We start from the raw sequence: 21,609 nt of genomic DNA on the forward strand, positions 1-21,609 counted from the left end.
TTCGAGCAATGATTTTGCAGACAATGTCAACGTGCGGTTTCCAAGAAAGCTTGTCATTTATGATTAGTCCAAGCCAAGGAATCGAGTTGATCGGACCCTTTGGATGACAGTTGAGTACCATCAGAAATTACATCATTTGGTAAAGCTTCAAATTTATTACTAAACAGCATATAACTAGTTTTATCAAGGTTTAGTGATAATTTGTTTGCTTTTATCCAATTTGCAACGTTTTTAAGTTGCGTCAATTGTCAATTTGCGTCAATTGTTTTGGAAGTGAAGCTAATGGAATTACTATTGTATTCCATGCATGGATGGACCTTTTTTTTTTAATTACTTTACAATTTCAAAATTCTTTACTCTGCAGTGCTGCAAAGTATGACGACTATGACCCCGGGTTTGAATAAAGAGTGGTTAAGGTTTTTCCTTACATAACTTGGATACAAAGCATTTGGCGCGTTTTAATTCTCTCATGTACATGTACCTTCCTTTAGTACAACTTCACAAAGTTTATGGAAAATGACATGGGTTTAAAGTGCAGCATTTAATGATTGTACTTCTCAAGTTTGTTATTAAAATTTAACGTTTTTTTTTAGATTGGGCTTTTGTTAGTTTTACGCTATATTTAAGAAATGACAGTGCTGTTATAGGCCTAATTGAGTTAAAAATGAAATAGATTCTCCATCTAAAGGATGAAAGGTCAAGTCCACTTCAGAAAATGTTGATTTGAAAAAATATAAAAAATTCACACTACAGCATAACATTCAAAATTTCATCAAAATCGGATGAAAAATAAAAAAATTATGACATTTTAAAGTTTCGTTTTTCTCACAAAACAGTGATATGCACAAATCAGTGACATTACATTCCAGGGGCCACGGAACGGTTTTCAAAGTGGGGGGGGGGGGGGGCTGACCATGCAAAAAATCACAATCATATGGTCATTTTTACTTTTTAGTACACGGTTTTGGAAAAAAGTGGGGGGCTGGAGCCCCCCCCCCCCGCTCCCGCGGCCCCTGCATTCGATGATGTCCCTCACTCACTATCTCTTTTGTTCAGTTAGTGAATTATACATTATTTCATTTTTTACAGATTTGAAAATAACGGCCAACTTGACTGAAACATATAATATTAAAAAATGCTAGTTCCACATGTTCAGATAGGGAATTAATTTTTGTTTCACTTGACAATGAGGAGAAAATTAGAATATTTCATATTTTCAGTGTTATGCTTGTTAGATGTTTCTGTTTATATTCAAATCAACTTTGACTGTGTTTGGTTGGACTTGTCCTTTAACTATACAGTGCGTAAAAAAACAAAACGGGACAGATTTTTTAAAAGTCTATAAAATTTTTGTTTCAAATTATGATGTCTATATTTTGGTGTTAATAGGTGCTCTAAGGTCTTATCTTTAAAATGCTATTAAACAAATTTAGTTTCGTTCATGCTTGAGCGAACACGGAATGTTTTTGTCTGGGGTTAAAAAGGAGACTTGCGCCAAAATGGCATAAAATTATAAGTATGATGATCGGACTTCTTGCTAATTAGCAAACTTCCTCTTAACCTTTTCATTATCTTTGCCATAATTTTCAAATCATGCGGTCAAAATTCATTTTCAGATCTATTTATTTGCTTGAATTGTTCTGTTGTTGTTTCTCTTTAATATGCTCTCTGTTAGCTTTGAATATTCCTTCTTTAAGCTAAAACAATTTTGTTTCAACCGAAGTATGGGAGAGCGTGGATTTTTTTTCAAATCCTTTCATTGTGTGCTATAAAGGTTATGGTGCCTTTTGAACAGTGCCACATAGATGGGCGGGGGCCCGGGATACTCCCCCCCCCCCCTCAATTAAAAAAAATAATGACCAAGAAAAAAAGTGGACAGGAAATAAAAGAAAAGATAAAAAGTAAAATATGATATTATTTTCTGAATATTATGTCAAAATCTATCACAAAATTTGATATTGTAATAAAAAAGTGGGAATATTTGCGTGCATGCTCACTTCGCTCGCTCACAACTTTTAAATACATTTTACCCGATCTGCCATATCTAGCTCCTTAAAAATTGACTCAATACGCCATTGTCATTGAAAGACATGAATCCCTTTCTGTGTTTCCTGTCAAGCAATTAAACTGGTCAAGGAATCAATGACCCCTTGAAAAAAAAATTCATGTCTTTTAAAGGTACATAACATAATTTGTTTCACATAATGAAAAGGATTTGAATAATCACAAGTTTTCCCAATTAATAATGCAAATCTTCTTGCTTGGGTTGACAAAAAAATCTTCTTTTCTCAGTTACTTATGAAGGAAAATTAAAAGGTAAGAGAAGTTTAAATAAAAAATAATAATAATTCAAGTAAATAAATAAATTTGTAAATAAAATTTGACAGCATAATTCGAGAATTGTGGCACAGATAATAAAAAGGTCAAGAGGAAGTATCCTGATTAGCAAGATAAGAAGTCTGATCATCATATTACTCATATTCTGAAATTCTGGCGCAAGCCTCTTTTTGAACCCCCAACAAAAACGTCCCGTGTTCGCTCAAGCATGAACAAAATTTATTTTGTTTAATTGCATTTCAAAGATAAGACCTTAGAGCACCTATTAACACCAAAATATAGACATCATAATTTGAAACAAAAATTTTATAGACTTTTCAAATCTGTCCCATTTTTTTAAATACGCACTGTAGTGCGAAATGTTATGACATTTTCATGGATTTTGACTGAGTAATAGAGGTTTAAACCACTGCCGGATCCGGGTGCACGGGGGCACAGCCGGCCCGTTTTTTTTTTGTGTGTTTTTTTTTGCTTGTCAAATTTTTCCTTGGCAAAATGTGCCCCCCCCCCCTTTTTTTTTTTAATCCCTGGATCCAATCCGCCCCTGGTTTAAACTCATTGTCTTGATCTCGTGAGGTCTAAAAATACCAAATTCTTTTGAATGCGTAATTATGAACATCCATTTGAGTAAAGTTTAAAGCTTTATAGCAACAAATCAAGCACATGCAATTTTTGCATGTTTGGAAAGTGTGCAAAGTTTGGTGAACATGACATGGACTTCACTTTAACTGTGGAACGTCCTTAAAGGGACAACGGAAACCTCTGCAAGCAAGTTTGACTGAGAGAAAAGTCGAGATAAATTTGAAGAATAAAAAAGAAAAACATTGAGAAATTTATGAAGAATAAGTAAAATGCCAAAGGTGGGTCAAGAGCAGCAGGAAAGGGGCAATGCCCTCTCCCTATAGGAAAATTATTAAATGCAATAGTGCGTAAAAGAGGGAGGAGTCAATAGGTCATCCCAATGTTAAAGGGAATTTTCGAAAGAAATGCATCATTCAATAATACTTGTCATTTATATTGCAGTCAAAGTAGGCCTATTATCCCCTCAGACAACTTGAATTCAGTTGCAATAAGATGGTCTAAAGATAAGCGATCTGCCAATCCTTTAGCATTATCGGGTAATGAGTTATAGTGAAGGGGCAATACCCATATACCCTTTGCTATATATTTATAGTAAAAAAATTGATAATGGGCGCAGATATTGACATAAAATGATGCTTAATATTTTACTAAAACTTTTTATTCTATTGAATGAATGAATGGCGAGCAACTTAAGATTATTGTGTACATGTACATGTATTTTGTATTTATAGTCGTCAATTCACTCTCACTAATAATATACATTTCATTTTGTGTCGTAATTAATGTCAATCGTATATTCAACTTTAATTATGTGAGTACAAAGTGTATATAATTCATTAATTTTATTTTTTTCAACAAGGCAAATATTTTGTATTTGAGCATTTTAATGTACCAGACCCGACTAGCATTTCTGCTATTTTCTGGTTCCTATATCCTGTAAACTATTATATTTCATTGTACTTCTTAATCTGATGTATGGTTTTTATGCAGTAATTTTTTTTAAATAATAAAATTAAAGTTCAAGTTCATGTTCAAGTTATTTAATCAGTTTCAAAAGCGGGGACTGAACCCCAAAACAATTGACACATAGCAGTAATATAGGTCTACTATGTGTGTGTGTGTGGGGGGGGGGGGGGTCGAGAGTCATTAAAAAAAGTATTCCTGACGATATTTTATTATTGTTTCACGCATGGCCATACAGGTATACATGCCTATGATTATGTTCTTGCTGGGGGAGACTTTGAACATGCACTATCCGATGCAGAGTAGGCCTATAAAGCGGATCCAGGGGGGAGGAGCCGCCCATTTCCATTTGCAGCGCAAAATGTGAAAGAAAAATAAAAGTCGAATAAGGAAAAAAATGAAACTGGAGAAAAAGAAAAAGAGGAGAGGGTAAGAAACTAATTAAAGAAAACTTACAAACTCCGATCGCAATTATAGCTTTGTTTAGTAGATATCTGTTAGTGATCAGGTGCATCGATCCATGTCGGATTGGGGGGAGGGGAAAAAGTATGTTTTAAATGTCAGAAATTGACATTTTTGGGGGTGTTTTATTTAAGATTTTTAGATTTTAAGTTTCGCTTAAAGGTCAAGTCCACCCCAGAAAAATGTTGATTTGAATCAATAGAGAAAAATCAAACAAACATAATGCTGAAAATTTCATCGAAATCGGATGTAAAATAAGAAAGTTATGATATTTTAAAGTTTCGCTTATTTTTCACAAAACAGTTATATGCACAACTCAGTGACATGCAAATGAGAGAGTCGATGATGTCCAACTCCATCACTCACTATTTCTTTTGTTTTTATTGTTTGAATTATACAATATTTCAATTTTTACCAATTTGACATTAAGGACCAACTTAACTGAACCATAAGATGTTATAACAATGATAATACCACAAGTTCAGGGAGGAATAAATCTTTGTCTCACAGGACAATGAGGAGAAAATTAGAATAATTCATATTTCATATAATAAAATACAAAAGAAATAGTGAGTGAGTGATGTCATCAGTCCCCTCATTTGCATACCAACCAGGATGTGCATAAAACTGTTTTGTGAAATTAAGCAACACTTAAAAATGTCATATCTTTCTTATTTTACATCCGATTTTGATGAAATTTTCGGTGTTATGCTTGTTGGATTTTTCTCTTATTTTTCAGATCAACTTTTTGCTGGGGTGGACTTGTCCTTTAATTTCACAATTGCACTACAACCTGGTCGGTATGCAATCCCATGCAAATGAGGCGACTGATGATTGACTTCACCCATTCACTATTTATTTTGTATTTTATTGTATGAAATATAAAATTATAATTTTCTCTTCATTGTCCTGTAAAACAAAGTCTCGTTAATTCCTCCCTGATCATCTGCATGGAATTACCATTGTTTTGAGATTTTGGTTCACTGTCGGAAGAAAATTGGTCCATCATTGAAATATTGTAAATTCAAACAATAACAAACAAAAGAAAATGTGAGTGAGGGAATTAAATCATTTTCTCTCTCATTTGCATATGTCACTGAGTTTAAAAATAACCTATATATGCATGTTTTGGATTTAAAAAAATAAGCGAAACTAAAAATGAAAATGTCTCTCTCTTACGTAACATCCGTTTTTTGAAAATGTTTGATTTTTCCCAATTTTTCTCTATTCATTCAAATCAACAGACAACACTTTTCTGGGATGGACTTGACCTTTAAGGTCAAATCTCCAAAAAGCGATCGCCTATATAATTCTTCAAAAAGCACATCGACCAGCCCCCCCCCCCCTTCCGCAAAAAAAAAAGAACGAAAACATCAACAACAAATTATGACCAAATACGATGACGCAATGAGGTTGATGGGAAATTGGGAATCCCCTTTTTCCTAAACTGTATGTTTGGTTTATTATACATCGCACAGATCGACGTTCTTGCCAGGATTTTCTGCCCTTTTTCAGTTTTTGTAGTTGTGTACGGTGATGACTGCATGACTTCACTCATTCTCTTTAAGATTTTATAAAGTATGGGCCATAGTTTCACTAAATGCATTTAGAAAGGACCAAATCCGGGACCAAATCATTTACGAACTCGAGTTGAAGTTTGAACAGACGTTGCTCGACTCGGCTCGACTGCTGTTTTTTTTTTTACCGTACCTTACGGTATCGTACCGGCTCCCCGAGCGACTGGGGCGAGGTCGGTTTGTTTGAGTGAATGAACTCCTGCCGCTTGCGCTGGTTTCGTGTCCACGTCCGTCTGATCCCACAGTGAGTTGTTTCCTGTTATAGTGGTAGTGTTAATACCCTCGATCTAACTCTTCTTATCCCCCATTCCTTCTTATCCCCCATTCCTTCACCCCACTCATTACCCTCTTCTCCTCTTTACTCTTGTTCTTCAGCTTCTCATCTTGTCTTCATCCATGCCTGTTATTGTTAAACTCTTTGCATGCTGAATCAATTTTGGGGGGATAATTGACAATTGTTTCCATGATGTTATTTTTGTATCAAGGACAAGATTTTCATTTTGAACCATTGATACTGATAATTATTATGTAGATCAAGATGTTGTCCAAAAACTTTTGCCATTTATTAGAGCTGGATCTGGATGTATACGATGCAGGGCTCTCCTGGGGCTGGGCATAAACGCATTGGGTTTCTTTAATAGCTTCTTCAATACATGTATGAAGTTAGTGAGGGGAGAAAAATAATTATTACAATTGTTGAATTTAATTGTACGAATGTGCGAAATTGCAACATCAGCGTGCAAAGGGTTAACAGAATTCACTGAGTTCCACTCACTGTTTTTGTGACATGACAATGACAATGTCACTTCTCTGAGTCAGTTAGTGTCAGTGACTCAGTGAGTGGCTTCACTTCAGCAGTTTCAAGACTCCAAAAAGGCACTATTTTCAAGCATTATGATAAAAAAGAATCTGTTGAAAATGAACTCAACTGTAAATTATCTGAAACTAAGAAAATAAAGTATAGATCTACATACAAATATAAGCTAAATAGTTAACAAATAACAATAACAGATCTATACATGTACACCAGTTTCAAACTTTCAGTTTCAGAACATGAAATCAGATATTTATGTACCGGTAGGCATTTTTATTACTTATTAGATAACAATACTGTATCCTGAAACTGGGATTAGTCAAACTTTACACGTAGGTTAACTCCTAGCATTAGACTTTGTGATGATAGTTAAATGTGATATTTTCATCATCGTAATGTACTGTAGGCCTACAGGCAGCTAGGCCTGTGCCCTGCAAGCAGTGGCGGACCGTGACCCGGAGGAGACAAAGCATTGGAGGGGCACTGTATTGTTTGTGAACAATGCTGTGCCCCTCCAATGCTTTGTCTCCTCCGGGTCACGGTCCGCCACTGCCTGCAAGCTGCATGGTTAAAATGTACAGGGGTGTGTGTTAAATTAAATATTAAAAAGTGTGACATGAGTGACATGACCCGTTTGGATGTAGTTCAATAATATGTATCTAATTTCCACCCATGCCTACGTGTAGTTGCATGACTAAAACTGAATTGGCAACAATAATGTTACATCAAACCAGAATTTTCCCTCTGAGTTGCTTGACATAATTCCAAATCATGCATGCACTGACAGTCAATTCTAAAGACTAAATCAGGCTACCTGTCACATTACAAAACTATTTCAGGAACTAACTCCCAGAATTAGTTTATATACTTTTCCTAAATTTGAAATATAATTCTGCTGATGGAAAATTGCACTCATACAGTTAAGCTATTTTTCTGAACGAACCAATACTTATATTAGCATTTAATAATATGGCCATTGATTATGCTGTAATGTCAACTATTCATTCCGAGAATAAATGACTGTCACAACCCTGGATTCTGATGAAATCTTTAAAAAAATACTTTAATTTGAAAGTGTGTAAGACTAAAAGTTGATATTTTTGTGTTGAAAGATTATAACTTGCCTATATAATGTTAATAATCCAATTGTCTTCTATAAATAAATGAATAAATATTGAGTAAATAAATAGCTTTAGAATGACTACAAAAGATGTTGATTTGCATACTATATCCTCAGCACGATGTTTTGACTTGAATAGATACCCAGTAACTAAGATGTAAAAGGGAATGTAATTTGATCTGCATGTGTTGGTTATTATACATGCCAGTCAGGTAGAAGACGTTATGCATGCATGTTTTGGGTATGCATGAATCCAGTTAATGTAGCCATGTGTTGTATATATTTGCAGGAATCCTCAGCCTGCTAATATACATATATATGTACTTCATCATTGAGAGTATATGTACATATAATAATGATAAATGTGATCTGTAAAGCGCCAAATCCACTCTGCAGAGTGCCCAAGGTGCAGTAAAAGAAAGAGAGAGAGAATAGTACAAATACAAAGATAAATTAAATGTCTCATATTATATACATCTGTTTCAAATATATAGTTCTGTATAAAGGTTTTTGATTAAAGATAAAATGGCCATGATAGATTTTTACCACCAAAGAACCATAAAAAGGGGATGGTCATGATGTATTTAAACACTTGCGGTGTTATAGTTCTTCTCTGTCTGTGATCAGATCAAGTCTTACTTTTGGTCCAGGCAGGAGAACCTCCCATTCAGGAGATGCTTGCGAATGCAGGGAGTATCGTTTTATCAACACCTTGTGAAACCATATTAGTAGGCCTATGTGTATTAAGCAATAAGCCTGATGTATTAAAGTCATTTTGAATTGATAGAACATGAAAATATATATTTTTTCTTTGTCATGTTATCATTGTCACAGATACTAGAGCACAATGTCTATGAGTATGACCCAATTTCACCGAAGAGTTCTGGATAAGGCTGGTCCTGAACTTTTAAATGATCTCGATTGCGATGATATATTACCGTATTTGGTGAGTGATGAAGCTGTATCGAAAAATGATGTTGAGAGAATCTGTGCCAAGGGAATAAGAAGGGACAAAGTAGCATCCCTGCTGGACCTCCTACCAAGGAGAGGGGATGGAGCATACGTCTCTCTTTTGAACGGCATTGCAAGAATAGAAGGAAGCCAACATCTTTATGAGGTCTTGAAGAAATGTGAAGACGTGATAGCACAACAGCTTCAAGATGAAATTGAAAATGAAAGGCCATCAAGTCCAGGTAAGTTTTCTTTTCTGATTTTTCAGTTTCTGATTCTAACATGTAGATCAGGAACCATCAGTCTAATAAAACTAACAGTGTGTGTTGGTCATGGCCTTTCCCTATAAAGAATTTGAAGTCTTTGACCTTGATATTCTTTGAGCTAGTTTTGGAATGGCCAAATTCATTTTATTTTTTTTAAATGACTTGTTCCACGGGAACAACTACTATTTTTAATATAAAATAGATATACTGAAAACGCTTTTTGGTATAGGCCTACTTTGTTGGCTTAATAGGGCTCCAATCAGTACAAACTTTGTGTAAATGTTAGATTTGTCTGACTCTCGCCTTGTAACTAGAGTGACGTTTGTTCAAATCCCACTGCAGCCAAGCATCCTTTGGCAAGGCATCAATCTAAACCTTGTCCCTCTACACCCAGGTGCTAAATAGACACTTGATAGGATGTAAAGAATATTGTAGCTTGTTTAGCATTATGAGCACCTTGCATCATTTAAATACTCCCAGGGAGTGGAGGATGTGCATACATTATGTGCAGGAATGACTGATTGAATCTGGTGACCGGGGAAGTAATAAATTTGGAAAAGCACTTCGATACATACATGTACAGTGCATGTCCTGGGAGCTACTCCATTAGTTGCTCCATGGTATGTCTTAAGCATCTTGTTATTACCCATTCATTGATTTGACCCATTTTCTTCTTACTTTTCAGAGGGCATTGACTCTATTAGCATGCCACCAAGTGATCCGGACATGATCAGTGCAGTGAATCAAGACGTGAAAGTCCACATAGGGTTCTTACCCTTACGTGATGCTGATATGGACCGTCAGCCAAGACACCCCAACAAGGTTCTAAATGATCCAGATCTGTTAGATCTCGCCCAAGAACTTGGGGAACACTGGGAAATGCTGGCCCTCAACCTTGGCATGAGCAGAGCTGTCATCTATCAGTGCAAAGAGAACAATAGATACAATACCCAGCAGCAGATCTTTGAAATGCTCTACAAGTGGAAGTGCAGTCAGGGGAAAAAAGCTACTGTATCCGCCATGTTGAAGGCATGTAAGAAAATCAAACTTCTTGGTGAAGATGCCTATAAATCCCTCTATGATCTGTAGTGTAATGAGTCCATCAATCTCTCCCTGAAGATTCTTCGATAATTATTTAGTAAACCTCTCGGTGATGTGCCTATGAGGTCCTATATAGGTGGTTTCAAACTGCCTCGATCACAAGAATCTGTTTAATTACAAGAAATTTTTTCAGGTTAAAAAAACCCCGTTAAATATTCTCGCATTCAAACTGCCCCGAAACATACCCTTAGAGATAAGTTCTTGAAGTTACGAGCATGCGCAGTATGGTCTGATTAGCAAGCAAGGCGCGAGATTCAAAATCGCTAGCTCAGCAGCCTCCCATGGTGCCCGCGCCCAACTACACGCTTGGCTAAAAGTTCCCGTAATTTGCTTTCACACTACCAAAATTACCTGGTTTTTGATCGAGGTAAATTTCCCAATCAGAAAATACCCAATAATGACGAACTTTGAGGCGGTCTGAAACCACCTTATGATAGCAGTCCTTAGAACTTCATCTCTCGCTAATACTCAATAGACCTGTCACCTTATTTCTTAATAGGGCTGCATGATGTATTGAAGATAATTAAATAATGTGACATTTCAAACATCAAAGGATTAATGATATTGCTTTTGCAATGGATGAAATATTGAGTTCTGATTTCAGACAATGTTCTATATATCAACTATACAGTATATCAAAGAAAGAATGCGATGAAACCCAGATATTTCCGCTTATTCAATTCAACAGGATGAGGAAAGAATCTACCGGTAGTTCGACTTTTTAATATTGTCCTTTAAGTCCAAATTATGAAGATACATACATATACATTGAAAACATTTCTTAAATCATCTTGTTAAAGCTTGTCAGTTGTTTTCACTGATGAAAAACCCTTCACCAGTGAATGCAGGACTTTCAGTATATACCATAGTTGTCCTTGAAAGTGCATTGCATCATGTTGACGAAAATATTGTACATGTATCAACAGTTATTCATTCTCTCTGTGTTAAGTGGGCTAAAATAGCAAATTTGTTGAAATTCACTGAACTATGGAAAAAATTTATTCATCTTTATTCATTCATCTTATTCATCTTTATTCATCGCACCAGCAAAACTGTTGATGAATAGTTTCAGTGCTTGAAGTAGCACTGAAACTAATAAAATAATAAAAAGTATCAAAGGTGCAGTGAGCAAAACACAGATTTAAGTAAACATAAAATAATCAATAGTTCTTTTATTGACATTTTACAAAGATTAAAAGTAATGGAAAGTAGTTTACTCCACCTACAACCTTATTTTTATCATTGAGAAATAGATCACATGTAAAAAAAAAATAATTGTGATGTTCATATATGGAATGGTGTGTGAGTAATCATGTAATTAATTTAATCTACTTCACATCAAAACGAACATCATAAGAAACAAGCAATGATGGATTTACCCCCCCCCTCCATTCTGGTTGCAATTATGCAATACATTCCAGTAAAATATCACTTGCATTGAATAAAAAAATGTAATGGATAAGAATATCAAATAAACAATCACAACAATCAAAAATTGGATCAGGATCAGTTCAATCAGATGTGATGTTATAAAATATCAAACTTTTGTTTAATTTCATAACAAAGTGATATGATATTGGTGGTATGCAGTGAAATTTCACCAATTTCTTTTTGTAATTTGTTTTAGTATTTCTTTTTTTTTCAATGAACACTTTGTTGTAAGTCTGGAACTATTATATAAGGGCTATTCCACGGTTACTCATGTTACATTTGGAGACACCTTGACTCATACTTGGAGCTGTAACTCCATTATTATTGATAGGAACTAAACATCTCTTTATCACAACAAAGTACACAGTCTGACTATCCTTTGTATAAAAACAAAACTTGGGAAATTTTATTATGCTCCTGGCAAATCTTTGGAATGTGTCGGTTACTCACGTTACATGATTTGGACATGCATAAAATGAAAAGTCGACATAAGTGAAAAGTCTCCTCATACAAGGCTTTTATGAAAGTTGATTATATCCATTTCAAAGAAGTATATTAGGGAGACAAACTTTGTACATAATTAAAAAAATAAAGAACACATGGTTTTTACTTGGGGTGCAGATAATATGGTTACTCACGTTACGGTTACTCACATTACATTTTGTCCATGTATGGTTAACAACACAAATGTCATTAAAAATTCAATAATGTGTGTAAAATTAATTGCTAGGAACATCAAAAAGAGATTTTATACAAAAAATTGGAACAATTGGAGCTTTATTAGGGAGTAAGAGGGAAAAGTATGATTTTGCTTACTAATTATGCATAAATTAGCATAATTGCTTAATACCAATTTGCATGAAATAAATTCGCCCACCGAATCTCAGGGACCTCATTGTTCGTGCTGAAGTGCCCTCCCTCACTAACCATTCTTCTCCCATACAGCATGGCACCTTCAAATGCACCAGCAACAGGTGCATCATATGTGAAATACACCTTCACGAGGGCGATACTTTCACCAGCAACTCTACCAGCCTGTCTCACCAAATCAAGGGCAACATCACATGCACTACCACTAATGTTGTATATCTCATCACTTGCAGAGTTTGTAGGGTACAATACATAGGGGAAACCAAGACCACACTCAAGAAACGATTCTACGGGCACAGATCCACCGTCAACACAGCAAAGCTGGACACTCCAGTTGGCCGCCATTTTAACCTCCCCAACCACTCCATCACTGACATGATGCTACAGGGCATCGAATCTTTAGGTACCCGTCCTGACTCAGTCCGTACTAGCAGGGAGAAGCTCTGGATGAGACGACTTCGCACCACCCAACCTCATGGCCTGAACATCCAAGAGGGGAACGACTGATTTTTCTTTCCTATCCACTTTCAATTTATATATACATATAATTTTTCCCCTCAGCTCTTTTGAATAGTTACATTATAGTTTCTTACTCTACTTTCCTCCCATATCTCATACAAGCTCAGCTCCAATTTTTCCTTCCTTATTCAGGCGATATAATAATTATTATTATATATATATATATATATTTGTTTTTTCTCCACTCACCTCTTTTAGATTTACCACATTTGCTTATTTACATGTATACTATGGTTTCTTCATAATACACCCCCTCTCTTCTATATTTGCTTTTACCTTTTTAGGCAATTTGCTTCCTCCTTTTCACATATACAGATTTTTTTTTTTTTTTCTTTCCTACTATATAGTCTTATGTTTTTTCCCGTCACACCTAGCGGATTACCATATCAGTTACACCATATGTGTATATATTTATATATTTTTTCATATACATTTCTTTTTTGGATATATTTATATACATATCACTTATAGATACATATTTACACTTACCTTCTTCTCTTAGTTTGTTTAATGCTTTATCATATATACTTATATGTCTTTTGCACATTATCAGTTGTTCCCCATTCTTTTTCTTCTTTTTTCCCCCCACTCTTATGCACCAGTTTATTAAGCCTTTCTTTGTAACCTGTTTGACCCACCTCTCACTAATTCTCTAGTTATTCATCCCTCTATCACTGTTTTGTTCCAGATCCTGTTTGATGTTGCCTGCCTCATTATCTTAATCCCTCTTGGCCTTACTTACACTAACTTCCCTTTGTGTCTGCCTACTCCTTTTCTTTCATCCCCTTCACTAACCTGATTGGTCTTCTCTACTCACTAATGCCCCTTTTGTCTCCTTGTTTCTAGTGTTGCTGTAGCTTGTTTGTGGTCTATATTATGGTTGTTCCACTTTATATGTTTGTCATTTTGCCTCCGACGAAGATTCTGCTAGGATCGAAAGCTTAGGCCCCTTTTTGACTTTCTGAAATAAATTACTGATAGTATTGTAGATTATGTCCAAGACAACCTGCGTGCAAATTTTCGGCGTGATCGGGCGGCCAAAGGCCGAGATCTCAAGGGGGGCCTAGGAGGCCCCCCCCCTTGGGCCATATTAACTCCCAAAATACCCCAGCCTAGATAGGGTTACAGGTAAGGACATTCAATGGGTTGTTCGAACACTCTTTAAAGTTTGGTTAATTGAAACCAAGTCTTACTAATGCACTCTCGTATTGTGAATACTTCTACTAATATTCAATTTTGTGTGTGATTGTATGACCACTGATATTTTGATGAACAAAGAGTCACATCAAAGAGGTGTACCCTCATTTTGCTTTTAATTAATCAAAAATAACTTCACAACTCACCATGAGACTTAAAACTTGACATCCCACAGAAAATGTTACCTAACTGCATAATTTTTACTGGTTACTCACATTACATGATGGTTACTCACGTTACAAAGTTACTCACGTTACAGTTTTTCTTCATCATTTTTATAAAAAATTGTACTTTTTAACGATTTTGTTAGTCATCACTGTGTCAAAGATTGTTTGAAGGAAGAGAATTTAAAATCCCACCAATTAACTGTGAAGAATTTTTCTCTCAGAAAACAAAGTCAGTTTTTTCGGTTACTCACGTTACATCACCTGAGCAAGTTGCAATATTCATTTTTGAATGAGTACTACAAATTTACTTGAAAAGCTGTTGTGTATTTTAGGTAATTTGACTCTTCTAAACTTCAGAAATATATAAAGTGGTATGTTGTTGCAATAACAAAATGGTAATAAGGCATATTTCATTTTTCACTATTTTTCTTGTATTTTGGTACAGAATGGAAGACACATCTTTTGACCATTTTTTTCCAAAGTATACATATGAAAATAAACTTTTTATTTCTTGTTCCTGAAACTATCAAGCATGAAGGACTTAAAGTATTAAAAAATTCAAGAAAATATTGAATTTGAATTTTTAAGCTCATGTCCATCAACCTGTGGAATTGCCCATAACACTGTGTGATGTAATAGAGAACTTCTCTATTACTAGTATCACATCTCCAAAAAAATGACACATTGACAACTTGTATATATCTTTGTATGCCAGTGCAGGCCTACTCATACATCCTGTATAGTGAACAGGTCATTTGCTGTATTTAAAGGAAAATAAAACAACAGAGATAGCTGATGTATCATATATGTGGATCTGTAATAGGATATCCTGGTAGGGAAGTACCAGTGTATGTATACCATGAGTTGTATGCTTTAATACACAAGAAACCTGTACTTGATTCATAGACATAGTAGCAAATAAGTGTGTACATATATTGACATGACATGTGTCACATTGATTTCCCAATAGTCATACTGATGATTTAAACTTTGGTTTGAATATATGGGCAAATCTAATGAAATACAATTGTTAGAAAAGAAGCACTATTTGGAGTATCTTAGAGGAGAATTGGGGTTTATAAACAAAATCAAAATGAAAGGTGAACTGTAAATTTTTTTTCTCCATCCACTCTTTTGGGATGTACCTTTGAAATTCTGAAACCATTGTTTGGCACATTTGTGAAGAGAGTGGGTTTAAAACACCAAAAGCCAATCATTCAAAAACATTGATTAAAGAAGCTTCTTAAAATGTGAATATGACTTTGACAAAATGGTTATTTTGTGTAAGTATGACTCATCAACCTGTGCAATACATTGAAAATTTTCCTTATTCCTTAATAATTTTTTCTTTAGATTTTGTGTCTACATTAAAGCTTTACTTAAGTTGTCCCAGTAAACAATGATCCTGAGAGAAATCCTTAAATTAAGGTAAATTGTTAACAAACTTCATAAATCCTTCAAATCAAGGTAAACTGGGTGATTTCAAGTACGGTGTTGAAATCTGGTGTTGGTGTTGAGAGCGTAAAAAGGCCGCTGAACCGAGCTCCAACACCGAGCTGGGTTCAGAGGAATGATATCGATTGCGTTATCGATAGCACATGACGTCATGCCTCTGCGCTGCGCTGCTAAATCATCTCAACTTCACGCGAGAAGTCTCGACGACGAAAATGAAATCGGAGAGAAATGCATGAAATTCTCATCGTACAGAATACCAATGTTTTAAGTAATTCAAGAATTCGAAAGAGTGAACATTATTCTTCATCAAAATATATACAGCTCAAATGATTTGTACTCATCTTAACTGTAAAAGCTAATTTTACGGGGATGTTTCATCGTGTTCGCCGCCTGTTCACGAGCTTGAGATTGCCAACACCAACACCGAACTTGAAATCATGATTTTCCCAATCCCTGGGGGTTGGTGTTGGTGAATGGGGAAATTGCACGTAGATCGTCAACACCAGCCGCAGTGCTGGGGGTTCAGCAGACGACATTCAACACCAGCATTCAACACGAACTGCCGGAAATACGTCATATTTTCCGAGGTCAATCCTAACACCAGCCTGATTTCAAGTACGGTGTTGTGGCTGGTGTTGGTGTTGTCACAACACCAGATTTCAACACCGTACTTGAAATCACCCATTGTAAGCTCATATAAAAATAGTGAGAATAGAGCTCTGAAAACCAATTACACCACATGAGTATGTAAATAATATTTGTCATTTGTTTAATCAGAATCTTGTGTTTTTCTTTCTTTTAAAAATCCAAAAGCTGAATTATAAACTGAATTGAATTGAATTGAACCACAGCTAATTTTTGTGAGACTGAAATTTCAGCCTTTGATTTGTATAGATGAATATAGACTTTATGAAACAAAAAGGAATAATTTTTCTAATAACTCACAGTAATCACAGCTCTTATGATTTTATTTTATTAGTACTTTTTTTCTTGATTGTTTTTTTTTTTTGGTAGCAGATGCATTAATGAAATTTACTTTTGACATTTTGTATATAATATCTGTATACCTGTAAATTGTTAATGCATGAAATTGTCTTCTATACTGTTACTCTTTTCCAACTAAATATGTTTCATTTGAATCTTATTTTTTCACAAATATTTCATATTGAAGCTACCGAGTTCCACAATAGTTTGCTATATCCCTGCATACTGTATATAAAGTAAAATAAGGAATTGGAGGAGGTAAAAATGTATGTATTGTATGTTGTTTTGATAGTTTGCCACTTTGAGTTTTTCAATTAAGGCATTCAAAATCATGCTCGGAGAATCATGCATCTTTGCACTTGTGCAGGGTTCTGACCATATCCATTATTGATATTCATCAACAAATTCATGTGCATTCAATACCCTTCATTTATTTGTGTTATTCAAAGGTAACATTAAATTGTTGAAGTGATATTTAAGAATAAAAAAAACACCTTGTCACATTGCATGACCTTACCCTCATATATACTATTTTGTATGTTATGGCCTTTAATACCATATACTTATAGCTAGTGTAAGGCTTTGCTTCTAAATTCCTGAATTTATCAAATATTTATCAATAAGGAGACGCTGTAGCTCAGTCGGTAGAGCGGGGGTTTCGGATTCCGGTGACCTGGGTTCGATTCCCACTTGGTGCGCTACTGCTCCTTGGTAAGGCATTAATTCTCATTACCAGGTCCCCCGGAGAGGACCTTAAGACATCAGTCTTCTGGGTGCTTGCTTACAAGCATTGAATGCTTTCTTAGCAATCAGGTTGAAAAAAAAACACCAATATCTGTATTTTCACTCCAGAAATACATAGAAACTTTTGTATACTATGTTGTTGTTTGTATATATATGTACATTATTGAAAACTTGAATTTATCAAAAGGAAAGGCAAAAACTTTATGAAGCTCTGAAAGCAAAGAATTAAATATTTTCTCCAAAACTATTATCAATTACAGTCCAGAGTTGAAGATAAAGCCTTTCACATTCCATTTATTATAAATTTTCTTTATCCTATTGCATCTTCATTGATAAATCCCACTTTCTTATACCTTCTAACCAATCTTGACATGAATATGTTTTAAAAAATATATGAAAGTTGAAAACAAAAGTATTATCAGGTGTAATCCAATTATACATTGAATCCTTCTTACTATACCTTTGAATGTTTGTTATTCTCATATATTTGCAGCATATTTTCTAATTGAGAAGGTTAATTTCTATAACATCTATTACATAATTCACTGTTTGATGATAAGAAAGGTAAGATATAGAATCATCAATTAGCTTGTGCTCAGGTTCCATAACATTATGGTATTACTAATGAGATGAAGTGTTCAAGAATTCAATTCTCATGTTGAAGAGCACTGTTTAAATTGTTCTTTTTCATTTCACTTTCAATTGTACCCTCCAATGGTTACACTTCGTAATTCCGAAGGTTCGTAAATCCGAAGGTTCGTAATTCCGAAACACGTAAATTGCCTATACCTCGATGTCCGTTAATCCGAAAACGTAAAAGGGTTCGTTAATCCGAACATTTGTGGTGTTATTCCGAAGGTTCGTTATTCCGAAGGTTCGATAATCCGAAAACGAAATAAGGTTTGATGTTCCGAAGGTTCGTTAATCCGAAAACGAAATAAGGTTCGTTGTTCCGAAGGTTCGTTAATCCGAAAACGAAATAAGGTTCGTTAATCATTTCGTTTTCGGACTAACGAACCTTCGGAATTACGAACCTCACTTCGTTTTCGGACTAACGAACCTTCGGGATTACGACCCTTATTTCGTTTTCGGACTAACGAACCTTCGGAATTACGGACCTTCGGAAATACAAACCTTCGGAATAACGAACCTTCGGAATATCCGAACCTTCGGAATAACGAAGCTTCGGAATTACGAATGTATGCGCCCTCCAATAGGCTTTCACAATAAATAGACATATATTGCCATCAAGAGATATAATTTTTGTTTTTATCATGTTTTTAATATGAATATTCAAAATAGGTTTTATACAATCAACTATGCATGTATAGTGTTAATGTTTTGCTGCACCTGACCCATGTGAAGTGAATAGGTACCCAGCATGCACTAACTGCCACACTAAGCACTCAAAGCGGCAGCTTGTGGTGCGCTTCTGGAGAGATTATTTTGAGACGGATGGCATTATTATAAATGCCTATTAGTATTTTCAATGCATTTAATATGATCATGTATACTTGTATCATAATAAATACTCCATCTTTTATCAATAAAGTTATGGTGGGCTACTTTGTTAAAGTGGTTAAACTGTGTTATTCGCTATGTAAGTGAGGTATGTGAAACATTAAACAGAAAGATATTATAATCACATTTATACACTTACAGTTGTACAATTGAATCATATTTGGTTCATAATTATCATGCAGGGTAATATGTTTGGACAGTTCTAAAAAAATAGTTTGTTCTTGATTTAGATTATGGTTACATATACTTGGAAATTGTAAGAAAAATAAAAAAGATCAAATCAAGCTTTTCCCTTGGTATGAGTCCCGAAATGGGGAGAGTCCAAGAAGGGGTCATTATGTGAGACGGGACAAGGCTTTACAGGCAGTTTGCTTCCATTTAATGCAGGGTAAAGATTTTTTTTTTTAAGGTTCTTTGGGCGTGATGTTGCCATCAAAACATGATGAAAAGTGGTCCGTATGACTGCCACATAGTAAACCAAATTCAAATAACGTGACAATAGTAATTAGATGGAATGGGCAGTCAACCCAAACCAAATATAGCCAGGAGTCGAAGTCACTTGCTCCTGGGACTGAAACAGGGTTTCCCTCTTCACAGCTCGCATGGATGCAATCTAGGGTTTTAAGTACACAAGTATACACCCCCAACAAAAAGTTGATTTGAATAAAAAGAGAAAAATCCAACAAGCATGCATTTCATCAAAATCGGATGTAAAATAAGAAAGTTATGACATTTTAAAGTTGTGCTTAATTTCACAAAACAGTTATTTGCACATCATGGTCGGTATGCAAAATATGAGGAGACTGATGACGTCATCCACTCACTATTTCTTTTATTCTATTACATGAAATGTGAAATATTCTAATTTTCTCCTCATTGTCAAGTAAAACAACAATTAATTCCTCCCTAAGTGGAATTAACATTGTTTAATACTGGTTCAGTCAAGTTGGTCCTTATGATTATATCTGTAAAAAATGAAATATTTCATAATTCAAACAATAAAAAACGAAAGAAATAGTGAGTGAGGGTCCGGACATCATCGACTGACTCATTTGCATGTCACAGAGTTGTGCATATCACTGTTTTGTGAAAAATAAGCAAAACTTTAAAATGTCATAACTTTCTTATTTTACGTCCGGTTTTGATGAATTTTTCAGCATTATGCTGGTTTGATTTTTCTCTATTTATTCAAATCATTGTTTCTGGGCTGGACTTGACCTTTAAAGGGGATCTGGTCAGGGGTCAGCTAGGAGCCAAGCTAGACAAGCTTGGCTTCTAACCTCCCCTTAGTCCCTAATTAGACTCGAGCAATCAATATATTTACAGGTATATATTGCCCATGGCTTGTCCCACACTGAAATCATGACAGTAAGAATGATTGATATTGTGTGCATTTGTGTGTGAAAGATTGAGAAAGGGAGAAAGAGAAATGGATGGAGTGAGTAAGAGGGAGAGAGAGAGAGAGAGAGAGAGAGAAATAAAGTGAAAGAGGGCAAAAGGTATATCAGTGGACCCTGTTAAATTGGTATGACAGTCATGTAGAGTTGAAAGCAATAAGTTGACATTAATGCATGAACCTTTGATAAGAAGCAGAAGAAAAAAAACAGGAAAAAGTACGTAGAAGATGGAGATAAAGCTTAGGATTGATTTTGAAATAAAAATATTTCTGGGGAGGTGCAACTGACCTCTTATGATGAATTTAATTTTCATAGTTTCATAAAATTAAAATTTCCTGACTTTTTCGTGCTTTCTCAATTACAATTACTACAAGGGCATAGATGTATACAAGGCCATGGTCATTGATAATGATGCCCTAACTTCAGTGGCATCAGTTCCCCTCTAATTAGCCTTGGATATTTTGGGAAGTTCACCCTAACAAAAAACTTTGTTGTAAAAATAGTTGAAAAAATGGTCATGGTTTGAGGAAAATCCATTAAATATTAAGAAAGTTTTTTTAATTTCAAGTCTCTTTTTTTAATATAAGTTTTGATTTGATCTGTTAACTGCTGCTCGGCATTTAGCCATGAATACCTTACATCTTTCAACAATCAAATAATGCGAGCGCGAAGCGCGAGCTGAAAATTTTGACAATTCTACCTGAAGAATGGAAATTCTACAAGCACTTTTTGTAATCGTGATAAGGATAGGTATATAACTAAACAATAATGCGAGCTCGAAGCGCGAGCAGAAAAAAATCGAGATTTACACCTAAAAATGGGACTCCCTATTCATGTTTGTAAATCATGGAAATGATGAGTAATTGGAAATCTTCCAAATGCGAGCGCAAAGCGTGAGAAGAAAATTGTTGATATATTGAATAATGATTTAAATAGAGAACAAGCTGCGTATCTGAATAAACATGCGCGATTTAGAATCTGGGCATTCTGATTACCATTTTTTATCATGAAAATCAATAAACCGAGCGCGAAGCGCGACCTTAAAGTGAAGCGATCTTGAAGTGAACCGTGACTTATGATATTTTTCGTTTCTTGTTGATCCGTAATATTCGCTGTGAGTGCCGGGACAAGAATCTGGAGACTATTGATCT

At 35.1% G+C, this 21,609-nt stretch overlaps 1 protein-coding gene across 1 annotated transcript; it reads left to right on the forward strand.

The window, feature by feature from the left end:
- Positions 1-5,777: 5,777 nt before the first annotated feature.
- Positions 5,778-12,186, forward strand: LOC129257584 (death domain-containing protein CRADD-like). Its single transcript, XM_054895951.2, has 3 exons — positions 5,778-6,165; positions 8,690-9,048; positions 9,758-12,186. The coding sequence occupies exons 2-3, from the start codon at positions 8,703-8,705 to the stop codon at positions 10,159-10,161; spliced, it is 750 nt and encodes a 249-aa protein (XP_054751926.2). The 5' UTR covers positions 5,778-6,165; positions 8,690-8,702; the 3' UTR covers positions 10,162-12,186.
- Positions 12,187-21,609: the final 9,423 nt, after the last annotated feature.

This window comes from Lytechinus pictus, chromosome 3 (assembly GCF_037042905.1).
Source record: "Lytechinus pictus isolate F3 Inbred chromosome 3, Lp3.0, whole genome shotgun sequence".
NCBI classification, from domain to species: domain Eukaryota; kingdom Metazoa; phylum Echinodermata; class Echinoidea; order Temnopleuroida; family Toxopneustidae; genus Lytechinus; species Lytechinus pictus.

What these genes read in the sequence shown, in the direction of transcription:
- LOC129257584 (XM_054895951.2), top strand. Translation starts at nt 8,703, where the DNA reads ATGTCTATGAGTATGACCCAATTTCACCGAAGAGTTCTGGATAAGGCT. An exon ending in TGAAAGGCCATCAAGTCCAG is followed by an intron (nt 9,049 to 9,757) that starts GTAAGTTTTCTT and finishes CTTACTTTTCAG; the next exon opens with AGGGCATTGACTCTATTAGC.